Source organism: Rana temporaria, chromosome 10 (assembly GCF_905171775.1).
Source record: "Rana temporaria chromosome 10, aRanTem1.1, whole genome shotgun sequence".
In the NCBI taxonomy this organism is placed as follows: domain Eukaryota; kingdom Metazoa; phylum Chordata; class Amphibia; order Anura; family Ranidae; genus Rana; species Rana temporaria.
In genome coordinates, this window is record NC_053498.1 from 20,952,021 (window position 1) to 20,968,991 (window position 16,971).

General features: G+C 44.7%; 1 protein-coding gene and 1 non-coding gene across 2 annotated transcripts in view; both read left to right on the forward strand.

The window, feature by feature from the left end:
* Window positions 1–16,971, forward strand: part of XRCC1 (X-ray repair cross complementing 1) — a 53,921-nt gene that overhangs the window by 16,337 nt on the left and 20,613 nt on the right. Inside the window, exons 4-11 of the mRNA XM_040327358.1 lie at window positions 1,030–1,137; window positions 4,020–4,178; window positions 5,810–5,884; window positions 8,504–8,615; window positions 11,063–11,175; window positions 12,296–12,419; window positions 12,542–12,773; window positions 14,765–14,881. Coding sequence (XP_040183292.1) covers window positions 1,030–1,137; window positions 4,020–4,178; window positions 5,810–5,884; window positions 8,504–8,615; window positions 11,063–11,175; window positions 12,296–12,419; window positions 12,542–12,773; window positions 14,765–14,881 — 1,040 coding nt within the window. The remainder of the gene's footprint in view (window positions 1–1,029; window positions 1,138–4,019; window positions 4,179–5,809; window positions 5,885–8,503; window positions 8,616–11,062; window positions 11,176–12,295; window positions 12,420–12,541; window positions 12,774–14,764; window positions 14,882–16,971) is intronic.
* LOC120916646 lies at window positions 2,281–2,419 on the forward strand. The gene has a single exon (XR_005744056.1). It is a non-coding gene; the product is annotated as a small nucleolar RNA SNORA16B/SNORA16A family (small nucleolar RNA).

Genomic DNA, 16,971 nt, shown 5'->3' on the forward strand with positions numbered 1-16,971 from the left:
GGGGGAGGGGGTTGTGTTGGAGCAGGGCTGGCTTAGGCCGTTAAATACACCTACGTTGGCCAGGCGCTGGGCGAGCAGCGTCTCGTACTTCCATTCATAGGTGTGGAAAGCCTATTGCATTAGGGTGTGCACCCCAAACACATATGAGTGTCGCAGTATGACCGTGTCATTATGGCAGTGGACGGTGTAAGTAGTTTTTATTTTTATTATTTTATTTCTTCATTATTTTTTACAACTTTATTTATTTACAATTCTTTTATGAGCCCTGTTGGGGGGGGGGATCTGCGCTACACAGGGTAATTAGCACACCTGGCATACCCTGTGCGCACACCTGGCATACCCTGTGCGCACACCTGGCATACCCTGTGCGCACACCTGGCATACACTGTGCACACACCTGGCATACACTGTGCACACACCTATGCTTCCACTGCTCTGCAATAGTGCATTGTAAGCCCATGCTGATATGGTGAAGCACCCCCAGGTGGTGGCAGGGCTTGTCCATGACAGTCGGGGCTCACAGAAAATTCAACCAGCGTCATTAAACTCAGAACTTCATGTAAATTTAAATTTTTAAATAACATATTTTTGTTTTCATTACCCTATTTCAGACCCGGTGAGATCATTACCAGGTGTCTGTGCTTCTCTGGGCAATGCAAGCAGATAATTGCTAGTAGGAGGGATTGGCAAGGTGCTGTACATATCGTTTTGAGAACATCATATCACCCTGCCTCAGTACGCCTCTCAAGAGCCCTCAGCCCTGATGAAATCAGTGGATTGGCTCTTGAGAGGAGCTAACTTCAAAATTCCTTGATGTCAATCTAGAGGAGTGGGTGTTCCTATGCGGGTAACATTTGCATGTAGACCACCCCAGGTAATACCCACATGTGATTCGAAAATCCAACAAATGGAAGGGGTGGCCCAGGGAGAGCCAGGCTGACTTGTTTTCTCCATTTTGATTCTAAAACATACATGTGATTTCATATATTTGATAATTAAGTTGTACCATGCTTTCTCATCTTTGTGTAGTTTGAAAAGGAAGAGCAAATCCACAGTATTGACATAGGAAATGAAGGCTCTGCCTTTGTGGAAGTTTTGGTTGGCCACTCGACTTCTGTGAGTGAACAGGAATATGAGGTGAGTTATATTATGGGGTAAATTTGGACTTTTGTAGTTTTGTATAGGGTGGGGAAATGTGTCTGTGTCTTATTTTTTTGTTGTTTTTGCTGCTGCTTTCAGTTTTTTGTCAGATGTAGATTCACCAAAATTCTGGGGTATGTGACTAGAGGGATCACCAGCAGGAGGAGGTCCTGTTTCCTCTTTATAGGTCTTTTATATCACTAGAGCAGTCAACACCAGCAAGAGGAAGGAGGTCCTGATTTCTCTATATCAGTGTTGGCGAACCATGGCACCCCAGATGTTTTGGAACTACATTTCCCATGATGCTCAACTACACTGCAGAGTGCATGAGCATCATGGGAAATGTAGTTCCAAAACATCTGGGGTGCCAAGGTTCGCCATCACTGCTCTATATAGATCTTTATATCACTAGAGGGATCACCAGCAGGAGGAAGGAGGTCCCGATTCCTCTATATAGATCTTTATATCACTAGAGGGATCACCAGCAGAAGGAAGGAGGTGCCGATTCCTCTATATAGATCTTTATATCACTAGAGGGATCACCAGCAGAAGGAAGGAGGTGCCGATTCCTCTATATAGATCTTTATATCACTAGAGGGATCACCAGCAGGAGGAAGGAGGTCCCGATTCCTCTATATAGATCTTTATATCACTAGAGGGATCACCAGCAGAAGGAAGGAGGTGCCGATTCCTCTATATTTTTAGTTCTTGAGGAGAAGGTTGATTCCTATATATTTATCTTTACTCATTACTGGAGGGATCCCAATCAGGAGGAAGGGCAGTGTTTTCAACATAAAGCCAAGATCAAGGACATTACCTCAATCTAGCTCAAAGATCAAAAGTTTAAAGCTAATCTTGGAAAGTATTATTTTGCCAAGAGAGTAGTTGATGCTTGGAACAGACTTTCAGCAGAGGTGGTGAACCAGTCAACAGAAGGTGAATTTAACCATATTATTTGAGACGAACACAGATCTATCTTCAGACAAAAAGATTAAAAAAAAAAGGGGATAAACTCGATTGGACTGCTTGGTCGTTTTCTGCCGCCACTCTTTTATGTTTCTATGAGGATGTTGGATGCTGTGACAACTAAATAAGGATTTCTTCTCACTTTCCATTGTGTCACTTAGAAGTAAGTCGAAATGAGGCCCTGATCGAAGCCGTGTTAGTGCCTATGTAACTAGCGCGGTCATACAGAGGCCTAGAGTACACTTCTCCCACGACGGTCGCTGCTCCTGCTGTACTGTGCGGGAGGATAGCAACATTCAGGGGAGAGACACGCTCCTATAGTCATACACACTGCAGTGTATACAGGAGGACTGAGCTCTTCTATGTAATACAGGGGCCTGCCTAACAAGCCACCCACCATGTGATATAGTCACTGTATATGCTGTGCAATGTGTACAGGAGGACTGAGCTCTTCCATGTAATACAGGGGCCTTCCTAACAAGCCAGTGCCACCCACCATGTGATATAGTCACTATATATGCTGTGCAATGTATACAGAAGAACTGAGCTCTTCCATGTAATACAGGGGCCAGCCTAAAGCCATCCACCATGTGATATAGTCACTGTATATGCTGTGCAATGTATACAGGAGGACTGAGAGCTCTTCTATGTAATACAGGGGCCTGCCTAAAAAGCCACCCACCATGTGATATAGTCACTATATATGCTGTGCAATGTATACAGGAGGACTGAGCTCTTCCATGTAATACAGGGGCCTGCCTAACAAGCCACCCACCATGTGATATAGTCACTGTATATGCTGTGCAATGTATACAGGAGGACTGAGCTCTTCCATGTAATACAGGGGCCAGCCTAAAGCCATCCACCATGTTATATAGTCACTATACACTGTGCAATGTATACAGGATGGCTGAACTTTTCCCTTCCATGTAATATGGGGTGCCTGCCTAACAAAGCACCTACCATGTTATATAGTCACTATACACACTGCAATGTGGAAAAAAAAAAAAAGAAGTAAGTCGAAATAAAAAAGCTGACTATGGATACACTTTATCTCAGCAAGCAGGTGCGGGGGTGTTGTATGAAAACTTGAAGTACAGCAGATAATAGGGTGCCATTGGGCTGGGTCAGTCAGATGCTCAAATTAAAGCGGAGGTTCACCCTAATAACATGTATATCTGACCAACTTCCTTACATTCGTAACAAGTACAATCCTTTTTTTTTTTTTTTTATGCTTTACGTACCTTGTTATCCATCTTTTCAATCTACTTCTCCCCGCGGGAGTAGGTGTTTCTATGCCTAGGGGGATTGTCATCTGGGAGGTCGCCCAGATGACTGACGTCTGTTCCCCCCGGCAGTTAAGGCCCCGCCCCCCGTATTGCGTAGGCGTGTACGAGTTATGGGGTTTCCGAAAGAAGCCGAACATGGAGAGCGCAGGCTACGTATAGAGCCGACTCACATCTCTGCATGTTCGGCTTCTTTCGGAAACCCCGCAACTCGTGCGAGCCTACGCAATACGGGGGGGGGGGGGCGGGGCCTTAACCGCCAGGGGGAACAGACGTCAGTCATCTGGGCGACCTCCCAGATGACAATCCCCCTAGGCATAGAAACGCCTACTCCCGCGGAGAGAAGTAGATCGAAAAGATGGATTACATGGGACGTAAAGCATAAAAAAAAAAAAATTGCGGACTGTACTTGTTACGAATGTAAGGAAGTTGGTCAGATATACATGTTATTAGGGTGAACCTCCGCTTTAAGTAAAAACCTATTTTATAAAAAGTTGATATCTATCAAGTTTTGGAGTTATATGAATTCCCCTTCTTCATGGCTAATGTAGGCAAAAAAACAAACAAACACTGGATACATCATACAGAATATCGGAATGTGCAGTAATGCTTTCACTTTCTGAGCAGGTGATCCTGGGAATGTCCTCATTCATGTCACCAAGCGAGAGCAAAAATGGAACCAACCTGAATCGCACAAGGATGTTTGGGCCAGACAAACTGGCAAAGGCGACAGCTGAGAAGAAGTGGGATAGAGTGAAGATAGCGTGCACTCAGCCGTACACAAAGGTGAGCTTTACCAAAGTGCTCTTATTTCTTTTTTATATATATATATATATATATATATATATATATATATATAAACTGGTGTTTGCTTTCCAAAGTGGGGTCATTTTGTGGGCGTTTCCATTGTCCTGGTGCTCCAGGGCCTTCTAAAGTGCAGGTGGTAGTTAAGAAATGATGTGTAATTTATGGGCCAGATCCACATACATGTAGATCGGCGCAGCGTATCGGAGATACACTACGCCGCCGTACCTTACCTGGCGCATTTTCGAATCCTCAGCGAGTTCGCGCTGTAAGTTACGGCGGCGTAGTGTATTTCTGGCGACGGATTCGAAATTGGGCGGGTTGGGTTTCATTTAAATGAAGCGCGTCCCCGCGCAGGGAAAAAAATGCGCATGCGTCGTCCGAAAATTTCCCGACGTGCATTGCGCTAAATGACGTCGCTTAGACGGAATTTTTTTAACTTAGACATGATTTACGCCCATCCCTATTCACAGACGACTTACGCAAAAAAAAAATTCGGTACTGCGACATTATGGCGGACACTTCGGACACTTTTGACACATTTTTGGGACCATTGCCATTTTTATAGCGATCAGTGCTATAAAAATGCATTGGATTACAGAGCGAGGACCGGGAGCTGTGTGTGTATCACACAGCTCCCGGTCCTGTCAGGGAGAGAAATGCTGATCTTCTGTTCATACAATGTATGAACAGCGATCAGTCATTTCCCCATGTCAGTCCACCCCTCCCCCTACAGTTAGAACACACTCAGGGAACATACTTAACCCCTTACTCACCCCCTAGTGTTAACCCCTTCACTACCAGTGGCATTTTTATAGTAATCCAATGCATTTTTATAGCACTGATCACTATAAAAATGACAATGGTCCCAAAAATTTGTCAGAAGTGTCCGCCATAATGTCGCAGTACCGAAAAATAATCGCTGATCGCCGCCATTACTAGTAATAAAAAATATTAATATAAATACCATAAAAATACCCCCTATTTTGTAAACGCTTGTTGCGATTTTTTTTTTGTTTTTTTAAGAAAAATATGTAGAAGAATATGTATCGGCCTAAACTGAGGAAAAATATATTTTTTTTATATATATTTTTGGGGGATATTTATTATAGCAAAATGTAAAAAAAAAATATTTATTTTTCAAAATTGCTCTATTTTTGTTTATAGCGCAAAAACTAAAAACCGCAGAGGTGATCAAATACCACCCAAAGAAAGCTCTATTTGTGGGGAAAATAGGACGCCAATTTTGTTTGGGAGCCACGTCGCACGACCGCGCAATTGTCAGTTAAAGCGACGCAGTGTCGAATCGCAAAAAGTGCTCTGGTCTTTGACCAGCAATATGGTCCGGAGGTTAAGTGGTTAAGAGAACCGCAGGGGGTCGAGTGGTAATTTAGTGTGTGTTCCACAGCCAGAAGTTCAGGAAAGTGCTGAGAGAGGGAGACCAGCGCGGGGCAATTTCAGAAAGGTAAAGAAATATTTTAAGACGTTATTTAAAAACTTTTTATTTGGAAGTGCAGCCAGAAAAGTTGATCAAAAAGGAAAGGCAATGAGGGTTTAATATTATTTTACAAATGTGATCATGTTAACTCCTTTATTTCTCTATTTTCCATTAGAATCTGGCGTATGGACTGTCATTTATTCGCTTTAACTCCCCACCGGACAAAGATGACCCAACTCCCCCTTCTCCGGTATGAAGATCAATTGGTATTATGTGTGTGGTCTTAAAGGGGTTGTAAAGGTAAAACATGTTTTCCCTAAATAGCTTCCTTTACCTTAGTGCAGTCCTCCTTCACTTACCTCATTCTTCCATTTTGCTTTTAAATGTCCTTATTTCTTCTGAGAAATCCTCACTTCCTGTTCTTCCGTCTGTAACTCCACACAGTAATGCGAGGCTTTCTCCCTGGTGTGGAGAAAGCCCTTTTGATGGGGGCGAGCAGGAGAGTCAGGACGCTATCTACTTTGCAGATAGAGAAAGGAGCTGTGTGTTAGTGGGTGTCCTGACTCTCCTGTTCGCCCCCTCAAGTGGCTTTCTCCACACCAGGGAGAAAGCCTCGCATTACTGTGTGGAGTTACAGACAGAAGAACAGGAAGTGAGGATTTCTCAGAAGAAATAAGGACATTTTAAAAGCAAAATGGAAGGATGAGGTAAGTGAAGGAGGACTGCACTAAGGTAAAGGAAGCTATTTAGGGAAACATTTTTTTTACCTTTACAACCCCTTTTAAAGTGATTGAAAAAAATGATGCTCCTGTTTTCTTAACTACTTACAGACCGCCCGCCGTCGTTTGTCGGCACTTTAAAGAGAAATATCGTTGTTATGGCAGCATATAGCTGCCATAACCCCAGTATCCTCTTCCTCAGCGGGGGGCCTGCTTTCAGATAAAAGTGGTCTTTGAGGCGGATTCACAGCGAGATCACTTTTATCGAGGGCCCCTCTCTCCCGCCACGCTCTGGTGGTCTCCGCTGCTTACTGGAGCCGCTGGTAGCGGCGGAGACTATCGCGTCCTCTCCCCTCACACGCTGGCTGTCCCAGTGAAGGGAAGATGGCCCCCACTTGGCTCCATAGCATTGACTGGCGGAAGCAACGTCAAAAGTCACTTCCGCCCAATGTTCTTAAAGGGAATTTTTTTTTTTTTTTAAATGACTTTTATTTATTTATTTTTACTGCATTTTAGTGTAAATATGAAATCTGAGGTCTTTTTGATCTCATATTTAAGGGGTCCTGTCATGCTTTTTTTTATTTTACAAGGGATGTTTAGATTCCTTGTAATAGGAATAAAAGTGACCCCAATTTAATTTATTTTTTTAAAGGACAGTTTAAAATAAATAAGAAAAATGTTTAAATTTAAATCGCCCCTTCCCGACAAGCTCGCCTGTCTTACCGACCTGATGAAGGTAAACTGACATGTCATGGCAAATGCAGCAGAGCCCTGATTGGCTCAGTGTGCTGCCCATCTCTCTCCTAATGTGAGCCTTGCAGGGGGCTTGCATCAAGGCTCATACAGTATCTCACAAAAGTGAGTACACCCCTCACATTTTTGTAAATATTTTATCATATCTTTTCATGTGACAACACTGAAGAAATGACACTTTGCTACAATGTTGTGTAGTGAGTGTACAGCTTGTGTAACAGTGTAAATTTGCTGTCCCCTCAAAATAACTCAACACACAGCCATTAATGTCTAAACCGCTGGCAACACAAGTGAGTACGCCCCTATACACCGCACACTGCATCAAAGCTGCAAACAGTTTGCTGAAGACAAGCAGACTAAGAATGTGGATTACTAGAACCATGTCCTGTGGTCTGATTAGACCAAGATAAACTTATTTGGTTCTGATGGTGTGAAGTGTGTGTGGCGGCAACCAGGTGAGGAGAACAAGGACAAGTGTGTCTCTACAGTCAAGCATGGTGGTGGGAGTGTCATGGTCTGGGGCTGCATGAGTGCTGCTGGCACTGCGGAGCTACAGTTCATTGAGGGAACCATGAATGCCAACATGTAGTGTGACATACTGAAGCAGAGCATGATCCCCTCCCTTCAGAGACTGGGTCGCAGGGCAGTATTCCAACATGATAACCTCAAACACACCTCCAAGACAACCACTGCCTTGCTGAAGAAGCTGAGGGTAAAGGTGATGGACTGGCCAAGCATGTCTCCAGACCTAAACCCTATTGATCATCTGTGGAACATCTTCAAACAGAAGGTGGAGGAGCGCAAGGTCTCTAACATCCACCAGCTCTGTGATGTCGTCATGGAGGAGTGGAAGAGGACTCCAGTGGCAACCTGTGAAGCTCTGGTGATCTCCATGCCCAAGAGGGTTAAGGCAGTGCTGGAAAATAATGGTGGCCACCCAAAATATTGACACTTTGGGCCAATATGGACATTTTCACTTAGGGGTGTACTCACTTTTGTTGCCAGCGGTTTAGACATGAATGGCTATGTGTTGAGTTATTTTGAGGGGACAGCAAATTTACACCGTTATACAAGCTGCACACTCACTACACAACATTGTAGCAAAGTGTCATTTCTTCAGTGTTGTCACATGAAAAGATAGAATAAAATATTTACACAAATGTGAGGGGTGTACTCACTTTTGTGAGATACTGTACCAGTTTTGTGCTAAAATACATTAATTAATACATTGCTTGGGTTCAATCATATTTTTTGCTCTGAGTTCAGCTTAAATGTATAAAGATAGAAATGCGTGTTTGGGTTCCTGCTTTACTTTTGTAACATGCACTAGAAAAAATGTCAGCTGGCATCTTGTTAATGTTGGCAAAATTGTGTTCTAATGTTTACTTTATCTTCAGAAAGTCACCAAATTGGGCCAGTTTAAGGTGAAAGAGGAGGAGAGCGCATCTATGCGTCCTGGGAGTCTCTTTTTCAGTCGCCCCAGCAAGCCAGAAGATACCCTTCCAAAAGGTAACCCCCTTTATTGTATCTGATATTTAAAAATTTACTCGAGGATCCCTCTTTTTTCTTCCATAAAATCTTAAAAATAAATTGCCCAAAAAATGAAACGAGAAAAGCTGGAAAAAACATTCTGTAAATGTCTGGGATGTCACACTTCCTTCCCCCCAAGCATTGCAGCTGCCTCAGGAGGAAGGATCTGAGTAGCTTATAATATACAGTATCTCTGGGACAGATTCACAAAGAATTGCGGCGACGTATCGTAGATACGTTACACCGCCTCAAGTTTTCATCGCAAGTGCCTGATTCACCAAGCACTTGCGATGAAATCCTCCGCCGGCGGCCCCCGGCGCAAGGCGGGCCAATTTAAATGGGTGTGTGCCATTTAAATTAGGCGCACTCCCGCGCCGGACCTACTGTGCACGCTCTGTTTCGTAATTCCCGTCGTGCTTTGCGCGCCGTGACGTAATTTTTTCGAACGGCGACACGCGTAGCGTAATTCCGTATTCCCGGACGGCTTACGCAAACGACGTTATTTTTTAAATTTCGACGCGGGAACGACGGCCATACTTTAGACAGCAATACGTGTGCTGTGTAAAGTTAGGGCACTAAAAAAGCCGACTAACTTTGCGACGGGAACCTAGACTAGCGGCGACGTAGCGAACGCGAAAATCCGTCGGGAATCGCCGTAACTCCTAATTTGCATACCCGACGCTGGTTTACGACGCAAACTCCCCCCAGCGGCGGCCGCGGTATTGCATCCTAAGATCCGACAGTGTAAAACAATTACACCTGTCGGATCTTCTGGCTATCTATGCGTAACTGATTCTATGAATCGGTCGCATAGATAGAAACAGAGATACGACGGCGCATCAGGAGAAACGCCGTCGTATCTCTTATGTGAATCTGGCCCTCTGTTCTAATTATGCCTTGCAACACTGTCAGTAAAGCCCCATACACTATATTAAATTTTCTGCAGATTTTTGTCTTCAGATTTGCCAAAACCATATAATACAAGGTCAAACCTTTAAGGCCCCGTTCACACGGTCGGACCAAACCGATGAGAATGAACCGAAGTTCATTTTCATCGGACCAAACCGACCGTGTGTATAGGCCATCGGTCTGTTTTCCTTCGGTCCAAAATTTTAAAACATGCTTCAAAACCGAACCGATGAACCGCTGCCCCATCGGACCAAAATGATGGTTAGTACAGAAAAGCATTGGTTCACAACCCGCGCATGCTCAGAATCAAGTCGACGCATGCTTGGAAGCATTGAACTTTGTTTTATTCAGCACGTCGTGTGTTTGACGTCACCGCGTTCTGACCCAATCGGATTTTGGACTGAGGGTGTGTACACCTATCAGGCCGTACGGCCACTTCAGAGGTGAACCGATGAAAACGGTCTGACGGACCAGTCACTTCGGTTTCAATTTGTATGCAATCAGGCAGAGCCTTGCACCACAGATGAAAATCTTCAGAAAATCTAATAGTGTATATGGGGCTTAACACTGCCCCCTCACCAGACTGGCAATGCTGCTGTCCTAAGGTGTCTGCTTCACTACTTCATCCAGAATGCAGACACCCTAGGACAGGAAGTATGGGCCAGATTCACGTAGATACGTTACACCGCCGCAAGTTTTCATCGCAAGTGCCTGATTCACCGAGCACTTGCGTAATTCAAAGGGGCGTGTGCCATTTAAATTAGGCGCGTTCCCGCGCCGGACCTACTGTGCATGCTCCGTTTTGAAATTCCCGCCGTGCTTTGCGTGAAGTGACGTCATTTTTTCGAACGGCGACGTGCGTAGCGTACTTTCGTATTCCCGGACGTCTTACGCAAGAATTTTTTTTTTGGAAATTCGACGCAGGAAAGACGGCTATACTTTAACATGGGCTGTGTAAAGTTAGGGCAGGTAAAACGACGACTAAAATTGCGACGGGAAATTAGACTAGCGATGACGTACCGAACGCGAAAAACCGTTGTGGATCGCCGTAAAACCTCATTTGCATACCCGACGCTGGAATACGACGCAAACTCCACCCAGCGGCGGCCGCGGTATTGCATCCTAAGATCCGACAGTGTAAAACAATTACACCTGTCGGATCTTAGGGATATCTATGCGGAACTGATTCTATGAATCAGTCGCAAACATACTCTGAGAGATACGACGGAGTATCTGAGATACTCCCTCGTATCTCTGCTGTGAATCATGGCCAGTAACATAGGGCCAATCACCCAATGAAATAAAGCCTAAAAAGAGAAGTCTTCTGGGACCTGTGATGTTTCCCAGAAGGCTTAAGGTGGGAAGGGGGGCGGGGTTCCTCTTTAAGCTCAATTCACATTGGCCTGTAACTTTTGTGAATAATAATGACGGATTTTTTTTTTTTTTTTGTGGAACATTATTTAATTGTGATGGGGATGATTTGGTTGATGTATTTTCTCCCTGTACTTGTCCCATAGCACCACCACCCTCACAAAGCTACGCCTCTGTGGCATTACAGGGAACCAGCTCCACTGATGTCAGCAGTGAAAAGCCGGTCACCAAAACTTCACCCAGCAATGCCACACCAAAGGTAATGTATTTTTTATTTATCTATTTTTTCTATAATTCTATGCATTAAATTTATGTTGAAGTGGAGCTGCAATTACAAATCTACTATACATACCTATTTTTTCACATATTAATTACTCACTGATTCTTAGCGCGGTTATTTTCTTTTTCTTTCCATTACTACTTTGTTTATATGACATAGGTTAACCACAGCTTTATTTGTTTATATATGTATATATATTTTTTTTTTATTCAATTTGTGTGTCACTTTACGTAGATTAGCGCAATTTATACCACTTTTTTTACTATACGCCTGTGTCTCAGTTATTTTTTCTGATACCCCATGTCCTATACTTAACCAATTGCCTAATTTTTTTATATTTTTTCCGCACAAATAGAGCGTTCTTTTGGGGGTATTTCATCACCGCTGGGGTTTTTATTTTTTGCAAAAAAAACCCCAGATCATTTAATTAAAAAAATGTTTCTCCTTCACTACTGAAGCTCCACTGATGAGGCGGCACCAATATGCAGCACTGATGGGCGGATTGCACTGACTTGCATCACTGATAGGCACAGAATGGCATCACTGATGGGTACAGATTGGTGTCACTGATGGGCACAGAATGGCAATACTGCTGGGCACTGTTGGGGCTGCACTGATTACAAGTACCCTGAATATCTGTACAGGTCTCCCCCCCCCCCCCCCCTACTGCTGCTGAAATTACTAATAATGCTTTGTATAATCCTGTTTGTTTTCTAATCCTGGGTGCCCCGTCTGTTTCATAAAAAAAAATACCGTCTATACCTGACTTCAGAGCAGCGCTCATGTGTCTGGCCCGCTTCCCCCCCCCCCCCCCAACTGACGTCAGTGGGGGATTTTCACCCCCCCGCTTCAGCTGTCAGATCGGGAGAGCCGGCCGGTCGGTAATCCGGTATAGACTGCATTTTTTTTTTATAAAACACAGACACGGGCACACAGGGTTAGGAAACAAACAGGATTCTGCAAAACAATGACAGTGGCTTAACAACCACTTTAAGGTTAAAAATCATTTACCTTTTAAGCCACTTTAGATTACTGTACATGAGAAAGCAGTCTTTTTTTTTTTTCCCCTCTTTAGTAATGCTTAAAATTTCTGTTACAGGAACCCTCATCTGGAAAACGCAAATTTGAGTTCAGCAAGGAGTCCCCTGGCCGTCCTCTTGCCAAGGTGTCTCCATCTAGTTCCAAAGAGAACAGCTCACAGCCAGCACCCAAGAAAGTTAAAGGTACTGTCTGGTTAATGTATAGAAGTTTTATAGAACTTGTCTATCAGTGTTACCTGACCTTGTGTACTGAACTACCGTCCATGACCTTTACCCATAAACCTCTTCTGTTGGTGCTGTTTCAGCTGAACCCCAAGCTCCTCCTCCTGTAAAGAAGACCCCACCCCCTGAAAAACCCGCCAAAAAGAAGAACTCCCCCTCCAGTTCTCAGCCAGTGGAGCTGAATCGGATCTTACAGGGAACAGTTTTTGTGTTGAGCGGTTTCCAGAACCCTTTCCGGTCGGATCTCAGGGATAAAGCTCTGGAGATGGGTGCCAAGTACCGACCGGACTGGACCTCGGACAGCACTCACCTCATGTATGTACTGTGACAGAGACTGCTATTTATCACCTTGCACTGATTGCGTTGCTTAGAAAGCTATATTCATTAAAGGGGTTGTAAAGGTACAATTTTTTTTTTCCTGAATAGCTTCCTTTACTAAGTAGTGCAGTCCTCCTTCACTTACCTCATCCTTCCATTTTGCTTTTAAATGTCCTTATTTCTTCTGAGAAATCCTCACTTCCTGTTCTTCTGTCTGTAACTCCACACAGTAATGCAAGGCTTTCTTCCTGGTGTGGAGTGTCGTGCTCACCCCCCTCCCCTGGACTACAGGAGAGTCAGGACGCCTACTAACACACAGCTCCTTTCTCTATCTGCAACGTAGAGAGCGTCCCGACTTTCCTGTAGTCCAAGGGAGGGGGCGAGCACAACACTCCATTAAGCCTCTGCGATGCGCATTGTAAATGGTCCTGTAGTCTTCTGGGACCTGTGATGGGTCCCAGAAGGCTTCAGGGGGAAGGAGGGGGCTGAACTTCTGCTCAGATGGCCCAGGTACCCGCTCCCCCCATAACGGTCCAAATGTGGCGGAGAGAGGGGGGGGGGATCCAGACAAGGAGAACCTCCCCTTTTGGGTGAAGTTACGCATTAAAGCGGTTCTCCACCCTAAAGTGAACTCCCGCTGATCGGAACCCTCCCCCCCTCCGGTGTCACATTTGACACCTTTCAGGGGGAGGGGGGTGCAGATACCTGTCTAAAGACAAGTATTTGCACCCACTTCCGGCCCGGCATTCACAGGCAAAAGACGGGCATTGCGTCGCATCCCGTCAAAACCCCCACCCCGTTGTGTGCTGGGAACACTCGGCTCCCAGCACACAGCGGGAGCCAATCGGCGGGCGCAACTCGCGCATGCGCCGTAGGGAACCGGGCAGTGAAGCCGGAGCGGTTCCCTCAGCTTGGATGGCGGGGGGAGCAGCAGGGTGACGAGCGATCGCTCGTCCTCTGCTGCGGACGTCCCTGGACTCCAGGACAGGTAAGTGTCCTAATATTAAAAGTCAGCAGCTGCAGTATTTGTAGCTGCTGGCTTTTAATATTTTTTTTTTGGCGGAACATCCTCTTTAAGTAACATGGCAGCATAATGCTCTGGTCTTTGTTCTGTAAATTCTGCTTACCTCTAATGATGACACAGCCACCAGTTAAAATAAGATCATCCCAGATAAAGTATTGGAGATATATATATATATATATATACTGTATTTTCTCATAGTGTGTGCAAAGCATTGTGTAGGTGTGACACATACAAGTAATTGCCTTTTTTATCCCAGTTACAATATTTTCATGTCCCTTTCTCCCCAAAGACAATTGCCATCTTTGTTCAGGCATCATCCAGGGTCACCATCTGATGTGGGCTCATAGATGACCCAGGTATACAGATGCTTGGGCTTGCACAGTAGGCTCTGTCATTGGAAGAAATGGTTCGCCTTCCTTGCACTGGTGACATCATTCTGACTGAAGCTCAAGGATTGCTTTTTAATAGTTAGGCTTCATTTCCACTGACGTTTTTACAGCCACTTTTCTGTCCATGTTATTCTATGGCATCATGCCCACATAGGGGTTTTTGAGCTGCAAATGGCATAGGCGTTTTTGAGCTGTAAAAAAAAAACGCAGGACCAGGGCGTTCTGAAGCTCCAGAGTAGAGCTGTAAAAACGTCAGACGTTAAACGCGCGAAAACGCTCAAAAACGCTACCGTGGCTTTTTTTTTTTTTTTACAAAATAAACATGGACAGGCGTTTTTAAGCTGTAAAAAAGGCTAACACAAGTGGCTGTAAAAACGCCAGTGGAAATGAAGCCTAAAAGATGCCATTGCTCTTATTGCCACATGTAAGCAATTTATTTGGGCAAACATGTAATTTGCCATTCAATCTGCATTAGTTAACACATCAATGAGACACAAGATGACTGCTAATAATTTGTGATACGTGTCAGTACTTGTACAGCTAATATATATATATGTTTTTTTATTAATTTCTAGATGTGCCTTTGCCAATACCCCAAAATACAGCCAGGTAAAATCAGCAGGAGGAATCATTGTGAGGAAAGAATGGGTCATGGACTGTTACCGGGCAAAGCAACGTTTACCTTGTAAAAAGTAAGTCTGGCTCCTTTTTGTTAGATGGACTTTGGAACTAAAGTGTATTATTCGCATGTTCTACCTTCCCTTGTTCCCCTCTCCCTCTGATCAACATACAATTAAAATGTTTAAAGTGGTTGTAAAGACAGAAGGGGGCAGATCCACAAAGCGAGTACGCCGGCGTATCTACTTATACGCCGGCGTACTTTCAAATTTCCCGCGTCGTATCTTTGTTTTGAATCCTCAAAACAAGATACGACGGCATCTGGGTTAGATCCGACAGGCGTACCTCTTCGTACGCCTTCGGATCTAAGATGCAATTTTTCGGCATCCGCTGGGTGGCGTTCACATCGTTTTCCGCGTCGAGTATGCAAATTAGCTATTTCCGACGATCCACGAACGTACGAGCGGCCGTCGCATTCTTTTACGTCGTCTCTAGTCGGCTTTTTCTGGTGTATAGTTAAACCTGCTATGTTAAGTATGGCCGTCGTTCCCGCGTTTAATTTGAATTTTTTTTTTTGTTTGCGTAAGTCGTCCGTGAATCGCGGGATGGACGTAATTTACGTCTAAGTCAAAACAATGACGTCCTTGCGACGTCATTTCACGCAATGCACGGTGGGAAATATAGGGAAGGCGCATGCGCAGTTCGTTCGGCACGGGGACGCGCTTCATTTAAATGAAACATGCCCCCTATCTGCCCAACTTGAATTCCGCGCCCTTATGCCGCGAGAGATAGACTACGCAGCCGTAACTTACGGCGCAAAATCTTTAAGGATTCGAACCAAAGAGAAGTAAGGTACGGCGTAGCGTATCTCAGATACGATGCGCCGGGGCAGATCTTTGTGGATCTGCCCCCATGTCTTTTACCTTAAAGTGGTTGTAAACCTGAACCCCCCCCCTCTGGCGGCGACATCTCTCCCGGGGGTTACTTCCGAGTATCGCTGCTCCAGCGCTGTGATTGGCCGGAACCGCGATCACATTACTGTGTGCGGATCCGCCGGTAACGGCACACGGACTGAAGCAACGGCACATGGTGCCATTGCTTCAGTTTTTCCCAGTGGGCATGTGCCAATTTAATCGGCACATACAGGGGATATCTCCTAAACCGTGTAGGTTTAGGAGATTATCCTGGGTAGATACAGGTAAGCCTTATTATAGGCTTACCTGTAGCATAACGTGGTTGTAGAAGGTTTACAACCTCTTTAACCACTTCCCTACGGCCGTACGACTATTGACGGCCGCAGGGTGGTTCTAAATCTCTGAGCCGCCGTCAATTGACGGCAGCTCATTTCCGCGTTCCCCGCGCGCGCTCCCGAGCGCGCAGCGGGGAACTTCTGTGCTGGCCGTGTCCCTTGAACACAGCCAGTCACAGATCGCCGTGAACGGCCAATCGGAGCGGCCGTTTCCTAGGCGATCTGTGCGGCCAATGAGAGATGATCTCATATGTTTACATATGAGATCATCTCTCATTCCCGGCTCTCGCAGACAGCGGTGCTGTCAGGGGAGAGAGGAGACGGATCTGTGTCTCTTGTACATAGAGACACAGATCAGTCACCCCCCCCAGTCACCCCCCTCCCCCCACAGTTAGAACACTAATTAGGGAACACACATTTAACCCCTTCCTCACCCCCTAGTGTTAACCCCTTCCCTGCCAGTCACATTTATACAGTAATTAGTGCATATTTATAGCACTGATTGCAGTATAAATGTGAATGGCGCCAAAAATGTGTCAAAGTGTCCGATGTATCCTCCATAATGTCGCAGTCGCAATAAAAATCGCAGATCACCGCCATTACTAGTAAAAAAAAAAATAATAAAAAAATAATAATTCTGTCCCTTATTTTGTAGGCGCTATAACTTTTGCGCAAACCAGTCGCTTATTGCGTTTTTTTTTTTTTTTTTTACTAAAAATATGTAGAATATGCATCGGCCTAGACTGAGGATAAAAAATGTTTTTTTAAAAAAAATTGAGCCATTTATTACAGCAACAATTAAAAAAAAAAAAAAAATTTTTTTTCAAAATTGTCGCTCTATTTTTGTTTATAGCGCAAAAAATAAAAACCGCAGAGGTGATCAAATACCACCAAAAGAAAGCTTTATTTGTGGGA